This window comes from Eulemur rufifrons, chromosome 30 (genome assembly GCF_041146395.1).
Source record: "Eulemur rufifrons isolate Redbay chromosome 30, OSU_ERuf_1, whole genome shotgun sequence".
NCBI classification, from domain to species: Eukaryota; Metazoa; Chordata; class Mammalia; order Primates; family Lemuridae; genus Eulemur; species Eulemur rufifrons.
Window position 1 is genome coordinate 144,565,611 of NC_091012.1, and position 20,089 is coordinate 144,585,699.

The 20,089-nt window shown below is 59.1% G+C and overlaps 1 protein-coding gene across 1 annotated transcript; it reads right to left on the bottom strand.

The window, feature by feature from the left end:
- Window positions 1–4,487: 4,487 nt before the first annotated feature.
- Window positions 4,488–15,179, bottom strand: LOC138378463 (uncharacterized). Its single transcript, XM_069463790.1, has 7 exons — window positions 15,004–15,179; window positions 11,189–11,354; window positions 9,612–9,794; window positions 7,780–7,978; window positions 5,743–5,874; window positions 4,832–4,987; window positions 4,488–4,537 (listed from the first exon to the last, which is right to left on the bottom strand). Exons 1-6 carry the CDS (start codon window positions 15,094–15,096, stop codon window positions 4,900–4,902), a joined length of 861 nt encoding a protein of 286 aa, XP_069319891.1. The 5' UTR covers window positions 15,097–15,179; the 3' UTR covers window positions 4,488–4,537; window positions 4,832–4,899.
- Between the last annotated feature and the right edge of the window lie 4,910 nt (window positions 15,180–20,089).

Consider the following 20,089-nt stretch of genomic DNA (forward strand, 5'->3'; position numbering starts at 1 on the left):
TTTAAGATATCTCCATAATGCTTTCCACAGGGGTTGCACTAGTTTGCAGTCCCACCAGCAGTGTATGAGTGTTCCTGTCTCTCCGCACCCACGCCAACATGTGTTGTTTTGGGTTTTTTTGATAAAGGCCATTCTCATTGGAGTTAAGTGATATCTCATTGTGGTTTTGATTTGCATTTCTCTGATGATTAGGGATGTTGAGCATTTTTTCATATGTTTGTTAGCCATTCTTATATCTTCTTTCGAGAAGTTTCTATTCATGTCATTTGCCCACTTTTTGATAGGGTTGCTTGATTTTTTCTTGCTGATTTTCCTGAGTTCTAAATAGATTCTTGTTATCAGTCCTTTATCTGATGTGTAGTATACAAAAATTTTTTCCCATTCTGTAGGTGGTCTGTTTATTCTCTGGACTGTTTCTTTGGCTGTGCAGAAGCTTTTTAATTTAATCATGTCCCATTCATTTATTTTTGTTGCTGCTGTGATTGCCTTGGGGGTCTTCTTCATAAATTCTTTGCCTAGACCAATGTCTGTAAGAGTCTTTCCTACATTTTCTTCTAGAATTCTGATTGTATCACGCCTAAGGTTTAAGTCTGTTATCCACCGTGATTTGATTTTTGGGAGAGGTGAAAGCTGTGGGTCCTGTTTCAGTCTTCTACAAGTGGCTAACCAATTCTCCCAGCACCATTTATTGAATAGGGATTCTTGTCCCCAGAGTATATTCTTTCCCGCTTTGTCAAAGATTAGGTGACTATATGAGGATGGTTCTATATTTGGATTTTCTGTTGTGTTCCACTGGTCTGTGTCCCTGCACTTGTGCCAATACCAGGCTGTTTTAAGAACCCAGGCCTTGTAGTATAGTTTGAGGTCTGGCAAATTAATACCTCCCATTTTGTTTTTGTTGCTTAAAATTGCTTTTGCTATACGGGGTCTTCTTTGATTCCATACAAAGTGTATAATTATTTTCTCTATGTCTGTAAAGAATGATGTTGGTAATTTAATAGGGATTGCATTGAATCTGTAGATCACTTTGGGTAGTATAGACATTTTAACAATGTTGATTCTTCCGATCCACGAGCATGGTATATTTTTCCATCTATTTGCAAGTTCTGCTATTTCTTTCTTTTTTTTTTTTTTTTGAGACAGAGTGTCGCTTTGTTGCCCTGGCTAGAGTGAGTGCCGTGGCGTCAGCCTAGCTCACAGCAACCTCAAACTTCTGGGCTTAAGCAATCCTACTGCCTCAGCCTCCCGAGTAGCTGGGACTACAGGCATGTGCCACCATGCCCGGCTAATTTTTTCTATATATATTTTAGTTGGCCAGATAATTTCTTTCTATTTTTTTAGTAGAGACGGGGGTCTCGCTCTTGATCAGGCTGGTCTCAAACTCCTGACCTTGAGCGATCCACCCACCTCGGCCTCCCAGAGTGCTAGGATTACAGGCGTGAGCCACCGCGCCCGGCCTTTCTTTTCTCAGTGTTTCATAGTTTTCCTTATAGAGGTCCTTTACCTCTTTAGTTAGATATATACCTAGATATTTTATTTTCTTTGTTGCTATTTTGAAGGGTATTGAGTCTTTAATTTGGTTTTCCGATTGACTGTTATTGGCATATATAAATGCCTCTGATTTGTGTATATTAATTTTGTAGCCTGAGACTTTGCTATATTTGTTAATCAATTCCAGGAGTCTCATGGTTGAATCCTGGGGGTTTTCCAGATATAACATCATATCATCAGCAAAAAGTGAGAGTTTGATCTCTTCCTTCCCTATTTGGACTCCCTTGATTCTGCTCTCTTGCCTGATAGCTCTCGCAAGGACTTCCAATACTATGTTGAAAAGTAATGGAGACAATGGGCAGCCCTGTCTGGTTCCAGTTCTATGTGGGAATGCTTTCAGTTTTTCCCCATTCGGTATGATGAGAACAGTTTCCTTTTGAAATGATGAAAATGTCCCCAAATTGGCCGTGGTGTGGAGACGGCCGTGCAGTTCTGTGAATACACTAAACACCACCGAGCTTCGCACCGCGAGTGAGCACATTGTCTGTCAACAAAGCTGTTTCGCGGAAAGGAATCTGCTGGGCCGAGAACCACAGTTGATTCTGCTCACTGCAGGCCTGCACCCCAGTTTGGCTGGGCTGTCTTTTGGCCGACGAGCTGTGTGGATGTTCTCCCAGGGGACTCCACGGGAGAGCTTCCACTGAGAAATTGAGACCTACAGGAGGAAACAGACTCCATGCCTGGAGATGCAGCAGCCATTCTGGAACCGTGAGGAGATCAGACCAGGACAAAGCCTGCTGGCTGCAGAGGGGAGAATAAGGATGGAGAACCCTGAGCCCTTAATGTCCAATTAACCCGCCCCGCCTGCACCTTATGACTGTATAGATAGTTAAGCCTCATGGCCGGGCGCGGTGGCTCACGCCTGTCATCCCAGCACTCTGGGAGGCCGAGGTGGGCGGATCGTTTGAGCTCAGGAGTTCGAGACCAGCCTGAGCAAGAGCGAGACCCCGTCTCTACTAAAAATAGAAAGAAATTATATGGACAGCTAAAAATATATATAGAAAAAATTAGTCGGGCATGGTGGCGCATGCCTGTAGTCCCAGCTACTCGGGAGGCTGAGGCAGGAGGATCCCTTGAGCTCAGGAGTTTGAGGTTGCTGTGAGCTAGGCTGACGCCACGGCACTCACTCTAGCCTGGGCAACAGAGCGAGACTCTGTCTCAAAAAAAAAAAAAAAAAAAAAAAAAAAAAAGATAGTTAAGCCTCCTCTTCTGTCACTTGCCGGCCAGAGCTACCAGGTGTGTGTGTGCATATCTGAGTATTTGCATGCATGATTCATGGGCATGCATATGTGTGCACACACGTGCATTTCTAGTCTGTGTATGTGTGTGCATATGCCTGCATGTATTCATGTGTATAGCTGTGCACGCACATGCTGGATTGGTGTACAACTATGTGTGCACGCATATATGGGTATGCTGTGTGTAGGTGTGCACATGTGTACACGTGCGTGCATGTGAATATGTGCGTGTGTTTTGTGTGTGCAGTGCCTGTGTGTTCATGTGCACATCTGCATGTCTGCCTTGCCCTGGGGCACCCCTGTCCTGGGGTCTGCCCGGGTCTCCACAGGGAGGAGCAGGCCCCTTAGAGCACAGAGGTTGCGGCCCGTTAGGACGTGGGAGGAAGAGATGAGAATCTCAGCTTCTGGTTGTGTTTTCCTCTCCTTCTAACGTGAAAATGCACAAAGTGCACACAGGTGGGAGCACGGGTGTGCTTTCTGCATGAGGCATTGATTCGCAGGAGAGCACATGGGTGATGTTCATGCCTTTCCTCCCCTCCCTCCCCTCCCGCCCCCGTCCCCTCCCCCTCTGTCCTGGACACCCCGTTCCCTGCACGCGTGGTCCCTGGAGTCCCATCCCCTGGGCACTGCACCCCACGGTGCCCGTCCACTGCAAGCTTTTCCCTGGTCCCTGACCCCCCAGCAGAAGCCCCTCTTGCCTCCCCAAAGTCCTGCTCTGCTCTGGGCCATGATTCCGGGCTGCGGGGAGCACAGGAAGGCCCTGCGCAGGCCATGGGCACTCCTGTCCCCTGAGGGCAGGTGGCCTGGGGTCCTGCTGGCCTTTGCAGCCAGAGCAGGGCCAGGACCCCCTCGGACAGAGCCGAGAGGAAGAGCGTGAGGAACGCAGTGGGGAGGCCCCAGGGAGTGACGCTCCCCCGCAGGCCCCTCTTTTGGGGAGACGCTGGGGTCGGGGGACGCTGCTGTCCACACTGCCACCGCCTGGGCCCGGGATGCCAGCAGGTCTCAGAGCCCAGGAGTAGCAGCCCCGGTGCAGGAAGCGAAAGGACCTGCTCCGCCCGTACCCGGGCCTGTTTGCAAACACGCGACCTTCCACGTCGCCCCAAATCCTGAGCCTCTGCCGCGGGATGGACCGTGAGACCTCACGCTCCGTGACACAGGCCGTCACAAAGGCCACCGAGCACGGGACGCATGTCCACGAAGTCCCCGGAGACACAGAAGGGATCGGTGTCGCCAGGGGCTGGGGAGGGGCTGCTTAAGGGGACGGGCCTCCTTTTGGGGTGAAGAGAACGGAATGAACTAAACGCCTCGAACTGCTCACTTTAAAGTTGCGAATTTTTGTGCATTTACCACACTTTACATCGCTCATCGTAGCACTGACTTAGCAAGAAATCCTGGGCGGGGAATTGCAACTCCGCAGAGATGCGTCTGTTTTGCCCGATGATTCCGGGACGGGGAGGGGCCCGCGTGGGGCAACAGGGGCCCGGACACCCCAACACGGACGGTGCCCAGACCAGTGCCTGGTCCCTCGCGTGTGACTCCCGTCCCCAGAGCAGCGAGCAGCGGAATCGACTGTGAGCATCGGGCACCTTTATTAAGGGGCTGTGAGCGGCCGCCCGCTCGTGCGCGGGTGCCCGGCGAGCCCCCCGATGCCGCCCTGCCCCTCCGGACGGGGGCGACGGCCGCAAGTGGGTCTCGGCTCAGCCGGCGAAGCAGTGGGGGGCGACTCCTCTCACCCCCAGGCCCGTGACCTGCAGAGGACGCAGAGATGCCATGGTCACCCCCCACGGAGCTGCCCAAACACGGCGTCCTGGGCTCGTCTAGGTGCCGCGAACCACACCTTGAAAACCTAATTTGCATGTGACCCCCAGGGCGCATGTGCGAATGTTTGTTCTCCAGGCGGATTGGTGAAAGGGCCCGTCCATCTGCGGACGAGGCCCGCTGCCCCGCCTTCCCAGAGTGTACGGTCAGCCCCCACCCACGGTCCCACGAAGAGCGGCGCAAAGGCCACCGCAGGGACCCTCCGTACAGAAACCTCGCTGGACCTTGAAGACGTGTCCGGCCTGAGGCTCCTGCAGCAGCTGCTCGGGGCCCAGGCCATCCGCCGCGGACGTCACGTACAGCTCCGTGTAGCTCGGGCCCCGCGAAACAGCAGAAGGTGACCCTGGACACTGGCATCTCCACGGTGCTCAGAAGCGCCCCTGTGAGCGAGTGCCAGGGTGACTCTTCCGTCAGGACTGCCCGCCTGACCCCCGGCCGACCCCCGGCCAACCCCGGCACCATCCGTGTCTCTGCGGCACCAAACCCACAGCTCCGCAGCCAGCCGGGCCCCTCCTGCTGCGGTGGCTCACAGTGTCCCCCAGCTCATGTCAGCTAGGGTCCCAGAACAGGACCGTGTGTGGGAATAGGGTCTCTGTACATGTAATTAAGGACCTCGAGATAAAGTCATCCTTGATTCACGTGGGCCCTAAATCCGATGACAGGTGTCCTCGTAAGAGACAGCAGAGGAGACACAGACACAGAGGAGAAGCCACGTGGAGACGGAGGCAGAGGCTGGAGTGACGCGGCCACAAGCCCAGGGACGCCTGGAGCCCCCAGGAGCTGGAAGAGGCAGGAAGGAGCCTCCCCTGGAGCCTGCGGAGGGAGCGCGGCCCCGAGACACCTGCGTCTCACACGCCTGGGCCCCGGGACTGGGGGAGGGTGAATCTCTGTTGTTCAAGCCCCAGTTTGTGGCCCGTTGCAACGGCAACCAGGGGACAATGACGCACTTGCCAAGTGCTGACATAGAACCTGGCAGTTTGTGTCATCTAGGAAAGAAAGAACCTAGTAGCCGGACCAGCATCTCTACAAACCCGGGGCTATGTGTCCTGGGCCCCGACTCCGGAAGCGAGAACACCGTGGACACAGTGGCCCCCAACGTGCACAAACCTCCATGGCCTGGCCGCGCCGGACACACCTGTCTCGGGGTCCAGCCGGATCACCCTGCCGCCGTTGATGCAGGCCACCCAGAGCTTGCCTGCCACGTCCACACACAGCCCGTCTGGCATGCCCTGCGCCGCTGGCAGCCGGAACAGCAGCCTCGGGTTTGCTGCAACGAGAGGACCGGGGTGGCACAGGGTGCCCGGCCCTGGTGGTGCCCACAGCGGGTGACTTCGGGCAGCCCACACTGCTGTCCCAGGTGCCCACAGCAGGGTGACCCTGGGAAGCCCATGTCCTGTCCCAGGTGCCCACAGCAGGGTGACCTTGGGGAGCCCACACTCCTGTGCCAGGTGCCCACAGTGGGTGACCTTGGGGAGTCCACACTCCTGTCCCAGGTGCCCACAGCAGGGTGACCTTGGGGAGCCCACACTCCTGTGCCAGGTGCCCAGCAGGGTGACCTCAGAGGAGCCCATGCCCCCTCCCGGGTGCCCACCAACATCTTGGATGCCCTGGTCCCCACCATCATCCAGGATGCCCTGGTCCCCAACAACAACTAGGTTGACCTGGTTTACAATGTGCAGGATGACCTTGTCCCCACCAACATCCAGCTTCACAGACTGGTCAGAAGAGATGGCCCCACCCCAGGGACCCCCCAGCTGTCTCCACCAGCCCAGCCTCCACCTGCAAAGGAGAGACAACTGGCCCGGGAGACAATTCTCCTATGTCCCTCCCTCTGGCCTGTGTCCCTGGACGCCCTATCGTCCCACTCACCCTGTGTGTCTGTTCTGCCTCCTTCCCCAGCCCTCACCCTTCATAACTCAGCCCCTCACACCTCATGTTAAATTGAAAGGTCTCCCACCCGTAGGGACTCAAAAGGACAAATACCTCCCCACTTGTGTTTTAAGTGGTGGAGACGGTGTCTGTCCTCTGTCCAGCCTCAGGGCTGTCCCCAGAGCACCCCCTGGCTGCCGCTGGTCCCCCACTGGCTGGGTGGGCATCTGGCTTGTGGGCCCTCGGCTGTGCGGTCCTCACACCCACCTGTGCCCACAGGTGAGACTCTGTGCAGGTGCCTCCAAGCCCTGCAGCCCTGACACTGCTCCCAGGCCTGGGCCGATGCCTGCTGGACGTCCCAGCATCACCACCTGCAGTGAGCCTCGCAGGGCAGGGTGGCCCCGGTGGACCCACTCAGTGCATGGCCCAGTCTCAGGCCTGCGGGTCCCTGTGCCCTGGACCCTGTGCCTTGCGGGACGTGTGGCTGGATGTGAGGTCACACGCAGCACCTGACACCTCCCTCTTCCACGAGTCTGTCCCCCTCAGCATCCTCTGAGCCACCTCCCTAAACACCCAAGAGGGACGGGACAGCTGGGACGGGGTGGTCTGCTCCCCTCTCAGCCCCGACGTCCACGTTCTCTCTGCCACGGGCGGGCGCGGGCGGTTCTGCCCCTCCGGCACCTGCGGGCTGTGCTCCTTCCTGCATCCTCAGCTCTGATACCGTCCCGCTCACCGGACAGGTGAGTCACCGCGGAACCTCCATCGCCACCCTCCGCAAACCTCCCGCTCCAGCCCCGCTCAGGGTGCTCCCACGTGCAAGGAGCTCTTGGGTCCTCCGAGCAGAAATGACGTCTCTGGGTGCCGGGAACCCAGGAGACCCGCGTCAGGGTACTGCTGCCAGCGCCGGGGACAGGCCACGCTGCCCAGCGCCCGCCGGCCAGGGGCTGGGCACACGGACGTGGCCACATCCTGTGACCCTGACCCACCACCGTGAGAAGGGGGGACACTGAGCACAGGGTGGGCCTCAGGCCCCACAGGACTCAAGGTCATGACATGGTCACAGTGTGGGACCCTTGTCCCCAGGCTCTCCGGGTGATGAGTGACATTGTTACACCCCTGCCCTTGTCCCCAGGTCTCTGGGGAGGGAGACACCGGCACACCCCTGTCCTTCCCATCCCTCGTAGCGGAGGGGGAGGGGCGCTGCCCTGACTCCGCCCTCCCTGGTGGGCTCCGACCCTCTCTCAGCAGCCGTGAGGAGTCAGTGCGCTGGGCGGGGTCCCGGGGAGCAGGGGGCGCTGCCTACCGATCCCGCCGCTGTGCAGTCGTAGTGGTAGGCCGGTGCAGTGCTCCAGGCTGTGCACGTGGTAGAAGGTTCCGTGGTCCAGGGACCAGTCCAGCCCGTTGGGGATGCCCAGCCCGTCCAGGTGTCGGACCACGGAGCGTGTACAGCGAGCCCTGCCCGCGCTCCCACACGCCGGGGGCAGACGCCTCCGGCATGGTGCCTGCAAAGAGCGGGGCGGTCGGCCGGGAGCCCCAGCCCTCCCGCACAAATCCCCGCCCTCCCGCACAAATCCCCGCCCTCCCGCACAAATCCCCGCCCTCCCGCACAAATCCCCGCCCAATGAGCAAGCGGTAAAGAACGCTCTGCTGGGGGACATGCAGGCCTGACACCTGTTTCCCAGCCAGGCAGCGGCCAGTGTCCTGGAGCCGGGCTGCCGTCGTGGGTTAAACGGTGACCCCGACATTCATGCCTTCGAGCAAATGCCCGGAACCCGGCAGGGGGGCCCTGTCTGGAAACGGGCTCCTCGCCGGGGTGATGAGCGAAGGATCTCAAAGGAGATGGTGCCGGGTTACGGAGGAAGGAGCCTGGGCCTTGGGATGGGCGCGGCCCTGCCCACACCTCGCCCTCCGGCTCCTGGTGCCCAGGACTGTAGGGGGATGAACTTGTGTTGTGTGAGCTCTCCCGGGTTGTGGCAGCCTGTCACGGTGGCCACGGAAACAGCTGGTGGAGGCTCCCTGCCGGCGTGAAACCTCCCTGACTGAGCGGGTGGCTCTCTGTCTGCAAACCCGTGACTCACGCTGGACGCCGCCCCCTCTGGCCCCTGGACTCTGGCAGGTGGCGGCAGCCGGTGCCCTCAGGAAACACCAGGGCTTCCCCGGGAGGGACCGTCACACCGCGGTGCTGCGTCTTCCTTGCTGGGGGGCCGCACGCTCTGCAGACCCCGGAGGAGGGGGAGCGACCGGGCCGCACACAGATGCCCACACACAGCAGCCCCCTCCCCTCGAGATCCGGCCTTGCACCCTAGGGGTCCCGCGACCCCACCTTAGACCTTGGACTCCTCCCAGCGATTCTCGAACGTGGGGTGGTCTCTGGGGCCCCCACACACCCTGTCCCAGGTGGAGAACCCCTTCTCCTCACTGCTCTGGAGCATTTCTGGTGTTTTGGGCTGAGCCCGTGTCTCCGTGGCCCCCACGAGCATCATCAGCACTGGGGTGTCGCCCGTGGGGCCTGACCACCCCCTCCTGAGGGTCTGGGCACAGAGTTCCGGGGTCTCTGCAGCAAATGGTGTCTGCAGTCAGCCCCTCTGTGCCAGGCCGGGAGGGGAAGCGCAGGGCCCTCAGGAGTCCTTGCCCTCCCTGCTTGCAGTGTGACGGTCCCCCTGTGCGCCGGCCCAGGCCCCAGCACAGCAGGGTCCCCGGCCTGGGTCCTCCACCAGCCCCGCCCCTGCAGGCTCTCAGTCCCGCCCCGGCCCCCCCAGGGCAGATGTGAGGCTCTCACAAAACCAGGGACGCCACATGCCGGTGGCTTTGACGCTCCCAAAGGGAGGCCGGCCGAGGCCACGTCTGTGTGGACGGCTGGGAACCACGGAGGCAAGGTGGGGAAAAGATGGGTTTGGCGCTGAAGGGAACCCGCCAGGACCGCAGTCGCAGCCGGGGGAGCCCAGTGTGGCGCGGGGTGTGGACGCACGACTGCGCCCCCTCCTGGAGGGACGTGGGGACAGCGTCGTGCTGCCCCCGGCTCCAACCGCACCGCAACGCGTGCAGGGCAGCCCAGGTGGCCGCCGGCCTCTCTGTGTCCCCGCTGACCCCTGCCTCGGAGGGCCGAGGCCACACCCTCGGCTTTCGGAAGCTCACCTGCCACAAACCTCCCAGCGGGGTCCACCTTTCCGTCGTTGAACCTGTTACGGGGCTTGTCCCTGTCCAGCCGGGCCACCCACCGCACCTGCTGCGTCCCCCAGTCCAGGAAGCCAAGGCAGGTGCCCGTGGCCACCACGTAGGTCCCCTTCGGGCACAGGGCCACGGAGCCGACGCGGTTTCCTGGGGAAGTCAGAGGACAAGGGGGTGCCCCGGCTGCTGCGTGTCCTCAGGGCCAACCCGGCTGCCCGCCTGCTGTGTCGGTCAGCGGGTGCTGGCAGAGGTGCGGACGCAGCCCTCTTCCCGGGCAGTGGCCGGCGGCGCCCAGGCACGTGTGGGCCGGCCTCCCAGGGCCACCTGCACCCTGCCCGAGCCGCCCCTTCCCTGAAGTCCCCCCCCAACACAGCCTCTGCTGCCCAGCAGGGGACGACCTCCTGTCTCTGCCTCCTGGGGAGGGTGTGAGGGTGACGGGAGGACGCACCTAGGACACAGCAAGTGCTATGTGGATGGTGCGAGGCCACACAGGTGCAGCAGCTCCACACAGGCGTATGACCTCATGCAGGGGCGTGAGCCCCACACAGGTGCATTAGCCCCATACAGGTGTGTGAGCCCCACACAGGTGTGTGAGCCCCATTCAGGTCCATTAGCCCCATACAGGTGCGTGAGCCCCACACAGGTGTGTGAGCCCCATATAGGTGCATTGCCCATACAGGTGCATTGCCCATACAGGTGCATTGCCCATACAGGTGTGTGAGCCCCACACAGGTGTGTGAGCCCCACACAGGTGCATTAGCCCCATATAGGTGCGTGAGCCCCATACAGGTGTATTAGCTCCATACAGGTGTGTGAGCCCCACACAGGTGCGTGAGCCCCATACAGGTGTGTGAGCCCCATTCAGGTCCATTAGCCCCATACAGGTGCGTGATCCCCATACAGGTGTGTGAGCCCCATACAGGTGTGTGAAATCTTGACAGGTGCATGAGCTCTTTCAGACCGTCTGTTTCCATCCTGCCATGCCCTCTACATCGCGCCTGACATGCGGCGGTGGTGACCAGCAGACGGTCAGTAACCTCCAACGCCTGGGCGTCTCTGAGCCGGGAGAGGTGCCCGCAGGCAGAAGCTGGGGTCGGGCTCAGGGCTGCCCTTCCCATGCAGCGAGACGTGTGTAGACGTTAGAGCTTCCACTGACTTTCTGTCTAGAAGAGCAAACAGGTCCTGCTAATCGCAGGTGCTAGAACAGGAATCGCTACGGGCCTGTAAACGCCTGCAGGCTGTGAGTACACTCGGGGTGACAGTTCCCACTTGAGATGGGGCCAGAGGCAGCTGGCACAGGCTGCGACCATGCAGGGGTCTCCAGCCAGCCCTCTGCAGCCCTCACCCCTGGTGGGCAAAGCTCAGGCCACACAGCGAGGGCCGGGGCTAGGGCTGGGGTTATGGCACACCCAAGCCCAGGGCCTCAGGAACCATGGCTGGCAGGGCGTTGGAACGAGAGTCTTCACGCGATGGACTCCGCTCAGCTCACCCTCCCTGATGGGGGTGAAGTCCTGACCCTCCAGGGCTGCGCCCCCTCTACTCACTCAGGCCCACGGTCTGCACCTCCCCGGTGCGTGGGCTCCACCGGCACACGTTCCCGGCGTTGATGTCCACGTATACCAGCTGCCCCGTCTCCTCTTCCCACACAGGACACTCGGCCATCCGGTGCCGCTCCCTGACCACAGCCTCGATCTTGGGGGACGCTATGGCCTGAGCAGGAGGACAGGGCAAGTGAGTGCCGGCCCAGCTCCCCGGTCCCTGCTTCTCGGGGACGCCAGGGTGGGGGTGCCGGGCAGCCTGAGACCACGACCCTCGCGGGTGTGTGAAGACGAGGTCCACCAGCTCCAGTGAAAGCCCTGCTGCCCTCTGAGGGCTCACCCACTGCCAGACCCAGAAAACAGCGACAGAAGGGCCCACCCAGACCAGAGCCCATTCTCGGGGGCCCCTGGACAAATTGCACTCTCCCTGAACCTAGCAGAGAGCGCCACAGAAAATGCTGGGGTGCGATTCACTGGAAAAGATGACATTCTGCAGAATTTCTCCAGACTCTCACCCAGATGTGCTTGTCCCTGTTCTGAGCACACTGTGTGTATTAACTCCGTTCCCCGGTCCTCACCCACAGGACCCGCTGGGGGGCTGAGACGCTGAGGAGCTGAGTAATTTGCCCAGAGAACAGGGACACTGGGCCAAGGGCAGGATGTCCCACCCCAGGGCTGGCTCCAGAGGACCTGCCCCGTGCCTCTGGGCTATGCCATCTCTGCCCTTTGAAAGGATTCCACACACACAATGTTCCTTTCCGTTGGATTCATTTTGCAAAACCCTTTGTTGCACCAAGATTCGCTTTGCAAAAGCCTTCCCTCAATGGGAATCGTTTTACAAAACCCTTCCTGTTATTTCGGACACCCAAGAAGTTTCATCGCCTAGAAGCGGGTTCAACCTCTCACCACCACTCCGTCCAGCTGCCGCTCCGCCAGGGAAAGCCACTTCAGGACCCAGGGAGCCAAGCTCCACCGGCCTGGCCCGGGTAGGCAGGTGGGCGGTGGCAGTAACTCCCTTCTGGCTGTTCTCTCCCTGGTCCCTCCCTCTGTGTCCTGGGCCAAGCTTTCAGGAGAGGCCAAGGCCAGAGCTGTCAGTCAAGTCTGAGTTAGGGTGGAAGAACCGAGACCCCTGGGGGTGCGGGGGCGGGGCTTGTGCACGCAGGAGCCCCTCAGAGGCCCCGGCCGGTGACCCCGGGGTGCAACGCAGCCCATGTGACTTCCACACGCGGGTAGTGGCAGGGAGCGGGGCGGGGCGGGGGTCGCCTCAGCCCCTTGCGGGTTCTTATCTCGTTCTAGCGCTGCACGTGGAGAGTCACGGAGCTCTCTGTGCGGGCAGCTGCCAAAAAGACGCTGGCACGCACCTGGCGGTGCATAGAGTTTACCCGGCCGCGCACAGAGAGCCCCGCGCACGGGGCGTACCTGGGCGGGCACCTGGGGAGCCCCGCGCAGCGCCCCGCTCACTAGGAAGCCCGCAAAGGGCTCCCATTGTTGAGCGCCCGGCCTCACCTGCGCCTCAGACCTGAGCCGCGCACCTCAGAAGAGACCCACATCTAACCAACATCGACATCTTCCTTCACCCTCCACCGCTGCCGGACCCTCGGTTTGGCTCCCTGCGCCTCGGTCGCAGCATGCCCAGAGGCCCCGCCCCGCGCAGGGAGGGTCCCTCGCCCCGAGTGTCCGGTGTCCGGTGTCCGCTGCGTCCTGGGGCGCCGGCTTCCTCTCCTTCCACCACCTCTTCCTCGCTGCTCACTGGCAGGCCCCGAAGCTCCACCGCCCAGGGGCTGCTTGCCGGAATTAGCAGCGGAGGAGGAGGAGGAGGAGGAGGAGGAGGGGGAGGAGGAGGGGAAGAGGAGGGGGAGGGGAAGAGGAGGGGGAGGGGAATTTGGCACTAGGCCAAGTCCACCCTGCTCTCCCCGTAGGCTGCAGGTTCCTTGGAGATGGATTCACGCACACGGACACCGCTCAGTGGTCCCCCGCCCCCGCTCCTCCTGGACACGAGCTGGCACCCCTGCATCCCCAGGACCCCCTGGAAGGCCTCGACCAGGACACCCGCTGAGAAGCCCGAAAACTGCCCTGACCAAGCCACCTTCTCTGCCTCCACAGAGGCTGTGTCCCCCGCCATGACGCATAACCGCGCAGTTCTTCCTCCTTGGTCCCCAATCACACACCCTCGGGGGCACCGATCAGCCTCAGAGCCCGAGGGTGCAGCTGCAGCTTCCCTGGGGCCCTCGACTCCCGCGCCCTAACCCTAACCCTAACCCTAACCGAGGAGCCTGCATCCCCGTGGGGTGGGATTTAAAGGAACATAAAGCAGGGCCTGAGGTTCCGGCGGGGAACCCAGGCTGCCTGCGCAGCGACCATTGGGGTCCACTCCCAAGAAACGGCCTTTGGCGTGCGGTGGAAACACGGATTCAAATCAGATTAGACCGGCTCTGCCCCAGAAGAAATTTTCTGCCCAGACGGTGTAATTTTTCAGTGTGTTTGGCCATGAGGTATCTCGCGCGTTTTTCTTGGGACCCCTAGGTGGGAAATGCTGTGGGGTCCCTCTGATGGCGTCACCTTGGTTTCTGGATGGTCACGGGGGCCGGGGGTCGCGTGGCCAGGCCTGCAGCTGCTCTGGGCCTGCCAGGGGCTGATGCGGGCACGGGAGTCTTCACCAACCCGTAGTTACACGTGTGTAGGGTGCACACACCACGCACACGCACCCTCTGAGGGTGCATTTACAGAACCACAAGGCCCTGCCTGGACCACCAGTGATGGTCCCACTCAAAAGCCCACACAACAAGTCGGAGGACTACAGGTGCCAGCCGGGACACACAAGCTTCCTGTGGGAGACACACCAGACATGGCCGCACACTGAAGCGTGGGGATAAAGAAGCCTCTCCTGAAATGCACACTGGGAATACCATGCCCACCTGCCCCGGACCCCCGGCAGGGCACGGAGAGATGCTGTGCCCACCCTCCAGAGAGACTCAGGACCGAATTGGAGGAAAAGACGGTGCCCCCAACCTCTCCCTTCACCCCATGCACAGCTGACAGGTCCCCAGGGCTGCACCATCCTCCTCCCAGACCCACGCCCTGTGCCCGCCCCACACCCCGACCCTGGCTCCCAGCCCCTCTGACCCAATAGGCTCTCTGCCTCAGGGCCTTTGCCCTTGCGTCCCCGCTCAGCTCTCTCCTCCATCAGCTGGGCCCTGTCTCCCCCTCCCACGCTGCAGCAGCCCTGCACCCAGCTGCCCTGGTCACCGCCTGACACAGCGTGTCCTCCATTCCCCTCCTGACACACTGTGTCCCCTGCTGCCCTCCTGACAGTGCGTGTCCCCTGCTCCCCTCCTGACACAGCCTGTCGCCTGCTCCCCTCCTGACACACTGTGTGCCCTGCTCCCCTCCTGACCCAGTGTGTCCCCTAAATTCCTGGGGGAACTGGCTTACAGACCAGGGCTCATCTGTCAGACGTCCCAGGTTCCCTAAATCCCTGGGGGGGGGGGGGTGACTGGCCTACAGACCAGGGCTCATCTGTGTGATGTCCCAGGTTCCCTGAATCCCTAGGGGGGACTGGCCTACAGACCAGGGCTTATCTGTGTGACATCCCAGGTTCCCTCTATCCCTGAGGGGACTGGCCTACAGATCAGGGCTCATCTGTGGGATGTCCCAGGTTTCCTGAATCACCTTGTGGGAACTGGCCTATGGACCAACACTCATCTATGGGCTGTCCCAGGTTCCCTAAATCCCTGGGGGGACTGGCCTACAGCCCACAGATCATCTGGGGCCTCTCCCAGGAATCCCAATGGGTGGGTGACTGTGACAGCCACTTAGGTTACCTTAATGCATGTCTTTCTTCCTTTTCTGTCCGAGATCAGGATCTCGCTGGGCAGGGCATCTAAGAAGGCTTTTTCTCCCTGGCTCCTGCACATTCCAGGGTGGGGACAGGACTAAGTGATGAGCAGAGGGCCGCTGGAATTCCTGGGCTGACCTGGAAGGGAGGAGCAGCCGTTACCCGTCTCTTCCTTGTTATCAGGTGTGGAGCCTGTGTGTGATGGCCGGAGCCCCTGCTGCTGCTGTGGGCCAGGAGGCGGTTCCCGCGGGAGCTGTGGGAGGCAGGAGGAAGGCGGCAGGACACCGGGGTTGGCTCTCCCTGCCCACACAGGGTACCTCAGTCATTTCTGGACACACAGAGGCTCCTGTCTTCCACCCTAAGTCTCACTCCCCTGAGCTCCCCTGAGCTCGTTTGTCGGTAATGTGGGTACATCTACCCTATGTGCTGTACTGAGGGGGGTGAGTTGCATTAAAAACCTCAAAAACTGTAGGTAAAAGTGTAGAACTAGAAAATATTATAAAGGGCTAACAGCCTATTTTAGCTTCTGTATCCATGGCTTGCTTGCTTGATGTTTAGCTTGGCATAACAGGCTTCAGGAAAATTGAAAAAAAACAAGGCCCCAGGGAGGTGACCGCAAGTTACTTTCTGATAAAGGACTAGGAGTCCCGGGGCTCCCAGTGACCAATTAGATAAAAAAAAGTGCAAGGCATAATCAGTGTGTGAACAGCTTGTGTGAGGCTTATGTTTCCCAATATCTCTCTAAACCAGAGACCAGAGTCTTGCAAACAGCAGAGAGTATAAAAACTCACCTTGTACCACCAGGCGGGGTCCTTGTCCACGGAGAGGCCACTGCGTTGATGCTCTGGGACCTGGACCCTTTGCTAGCTCGAGCTAGCAAATAAACTCCTTTGCCGTTTGCAACCTTGGTCTCTGCTTCCATGTTCCGAGGGTCTAGGGGAACCGGATCGAACAAAACGGCTCCACTCCTGTTTTGTATCAAAGTGTCATCCCCAAAGTTCACTTGAATTCAGAAGAGCAACCTGCAGGCAGCCCCAGGCCCCTCCCCACCTCACACAGTCCTGTGTCGCTGCAGGAGCCCTGGGCAATGGAGCTACCGGGGATTTGTAAGGGTGCGTACCCCATGGCTGAGAATGGGGTTCCCCATCTCCTGGTCACTCCCTGACAGACACCAGTAACTGCGCCTGCTCAGACGTTCCCCCCCCAGGTCAGAGGTCACAGATCGTCCTGACAGACGCCAGCAACTACGCCTGCTTGGCCTCCATCCTCAGGTCACAGGTCGTCCTGAATTGGGGGGGCAACTATCTACAGACCAGGGTTCATCTGTGGGATGTCCCAGGTTCCCTAAGTCACTGGGGGGACTGGCCTACAGGCCAGAGTTCATCTGTGGGCTGTCCAAATTTCCCTAAATCCCAGGGGCGGGGGGACTGGCCTACAGACCAGGGCACATCTGTGGGATGTGCCAGGTTCCCTAAATCCCCTGGGGGGGGGACTGGCCTACAGACCAGGGCTCCTCTGTGGGCTGTCCCAGGTTCCCTAAATCCCTAAGGGGAGTGGCCTACAGACCACAGATCATCTGGAGTCTCTCCCTGGAGTCCCCAATGGGTGGGCAGCTGTGGCAGCCGCTTAGGTTCCCTTAATGCATGTCTTTCTTCCTTTTCTGTCAGAGATCAGGATCTCGCTGGGCAGAGCATCTAGGAAGGCTTTTTCTCCCTGGCTCCTGCACATCCCAGGGTGGGGACAGGACTAAGTGATGGGCAGAGGGCCGCTGGAATTCCTGGGCTGACCTGGAAGGGAGGAGCAGCCATTCCCCATATCTTCCTCCTAATCAGGTGTGGAGCCTGTGTGTGCTGGCCAGAGCCCCTGCCGCTGTGGGCCAGGAGGCTGTTCCCGCGGGAGCTCTGGGTGGCAGGAGGAAGGCAGTAGGACACTAGGGTTGGCTCTGCCTGCCCACACACGGTGCCTGAGTCATTTCTGGACACGTCCAGGCTCCTGCCTCCCACCCTGAAGTCTCACTCCTCTGAGCTCCCCTGAGCTCGCCCGTCTGTAATGTGGCCACTTCTACCCTATGTGCTGTACTGAGGGGGGTGAGTTGCGTTAAAAAACCTCAAAAACTCTAGGTAAAAGGGCTCCTCTCCTGTATTGTATTAAAGTGTCATCCCCAAAGTTCACTTGAATTCAGAAAAGCAACCTGCACCCAGCCCCAGGCCCCTCCTAAACTCATAGAGTCCTGTGTCCCTGCAGCAGCCCTGGGCAAGGGAACCGCCGGGGATTTGCAAAGGTGCGCACCCCATGGCTGAGAGTGGGGCCCCCCGACTCCTGGTCACTCCCTGACAGACACCAGCAACTGCGCCTGCTCAGACTCCACACCCAGGTCACAGGTCACAGGTCACAGGTCGTCCTTATAGACACCAAAAACTGGCCCCTGCTCCCATCTTGACACAGCGTGTCCCCTGCTCACCTCCTGACACACTGTGTCCCCTGCTCCCCTCCTGACACACTGTGTCCCTGCTCACTTCCTGATGCAGCGTGTCCCCTTAAACCCTCGAGTGGAATGGCCTACAGACCAGGGCTCATGTGTGGGACATCCCTCATTCCCTAAATCCCTGGGGGGACTTGCCTTCAGACCAAGGCTTATCTGTGGGACGTCCCAGGTTCCCTAAGTCCCTGTTGGTGACTCACCTAGAGACCAGGGCTCATCTGTGGGATGTCCCATGTTCCCTAAATCCCTGGGGGGGACTGGCCTACAGACAAGGGCTTAACTGTGGGACGTCCCAGCTTCCCTAAATCCCTGGGAGGACAGGCCTACACACCAGGGCTCATCTGTGGGACGTTCCAGGTCCCCTAAATCCCGGGGGGGGGTTGACAGGCTTATAAACCTGGGCTCATCTGTGGGATGTCCCAGGTTCCCTAAATCACAGTGTGGGAGTGGCCTACAGACCAGGGCTCATGTGTGGGATGTCCCAGGTTGCCTAAATCCCTGGGGCGGGAGTGCTGGCCTACAGACCACAGATCATCTGGGGACTCTTCCAGAAGTCCCAATGGGTGGGCAACTGTGACAACCACTAATGTTACCTTAATGCATGTCTTTCTTCCTTTTCTGTAAGAGATCAGGAACTCACTGGGCACGGCATCTAAGAAGGCTTTTTCTCCCTGGCTCCTGCACATCCCAGGGTGGGGACAGGACTAAGTGATGAGCAGAGGGCCGCTGGAATTCCTGAGTTGACCTGGAAGAGAAGAGCAGCCATTCCCCATCTCTTTCTCATAGTCAGATGTGGAGCGCGTGTGTGATGGCCAGAGCCCCTGCTGCTGTGGGCCAGGAGGCTGTTCCAGCGGGAGCTGTGGGAGGCAGGAGGAAGGCGGCAGGACACCGGGGTTGGCTCTCTCCATCTGTAAGATTTCTTTGAAGTAGCTGGCGCCAGAGAAAGAAAGACGAGCAGAGTTGAAAGGGATAAGTAAAGAGGCTTTATTGGAGCGCTCCCGGGTGAGGGTAACGAGTCACCGAGAGAGGGACCCAGGCAAGCCTCACGGGACCCACAGGACCCAGAGAAGCCACCCCTCCCAGAAGTCTGAGTGGGTTTATGTAGGTTCTTAGAGCTGGGTGGTGGGAGCTTCTTCGACCAGGAGATGTCGGTGCGAGGAGTGAGAAATTTCTTTGTTTCAGCTTTGGGGCGGGTATTGAGGGATAGGAGGGACTTCTTCTTTTTTCATTAGGGAAGGGAGGGGTGCCTGCCACCAGCCTTACATTCTGGCCTTTTAGTGATAATAGGGCGCTGTGGTCTTTCTGGCTACTTCCTGCTTTTTTTTTTTTTTTTTTTTTGTTGAGACAGAGTCTCACTTTGTTGCCCAGGCTAGAGTGAGTGCTGTGGCGTCAGCTTAGCTCACAGCAACCTCAAACTCCTGGGCTCAAGCGATCCTACTGCCTCAGCCTCCCGAGTAGCTGGGACTACAGGCATGCGCCACTATGCCCGGCTAATTTTTTTCTATATAGATTTTTAGGTGTCCATATAATGTGTTTCTATTTTTAGTAGAGACGGGGTCTCGCTCAGGCTGGTCTCGAACTCCTGACCTTGAGCAATCCACCCGCCTCGGCCTCCCAGAGTGCTAGGATTACAGGCGTGAGCCACCGCGCCCGGCCTTACTTCCTGCTTTTGAGGGGCGTAGTGGGGGCTATGGGCCAGAGTCGGCTGGTGGAGGGTGACTGGAGGGGGAGAGTAGGGGTGAAGAAGCATCTGGTTTACTGCTACTCTGGATAATTCCTGCAGGCAGCATTGGAGAAACTGAGCCAGAGAAGTCGGTTGTCTCTGCAGGGAAGTTAGTGACGTGGATGACGTGGTTTCCAGGGATAGCTGTAGGCAATCTGTAAAGTCTGGCCAGAAATGACACTGTGGCCCAGGGTGCCTCCCACAAGCCCTGAGGCTGCGATGGAGGAGACCAAGCTGAGACCCACCATGACCGGCAAGAAGATGGCTCGTTTTGAGCGGGGTCGCAGGAGAAGCTACTCGAATTCAGATTCACCATATAGAGTTAATTGAGGGACGACTATGACAGGGAAACAGGGACCCGGGGTGGATGTATTGACACAGCGGGTAAGTGTTCCGTTGCACCAGAAGAACTGTCCCCGAGCAGAAGAGGTGGTCACGGTCACAGTATGGTTAGTGAGGCAGCGTCCATGAAGTTGTAGGTTGGGGTCAGTGAGGGTGGTGAGAAAGCATATGTGATCCGCATAAGGTGGCCTGTGGGCTCAGGTTCCCATAGGGGAACTCGAGTGAGCAGAGTGGAGCATGAGGGACCCAATAAGAGTCTTTTAGGGGTCAGAAAAGTTTAGGGGAACAGCGGCCAGTAGGGAGTCACTAAAGGGAGGCACAGAGGAAACAGTGGGAGACATTAGAGATTATTTAGAGGAGTTTTAAGAAGGCGAGGGTATGTTGAATAATATTTAGCCAGGAGGTAAGAGGGGGATGTTTAGGGTGGCAGGAAAGTTGTCCTGCTAGAGTTTGTTCTGCTTCCAGCATATTGATAGGTATTTGAACCTGTGTCTGGTGGGCCAGGACGTATTCACGGCTGACATG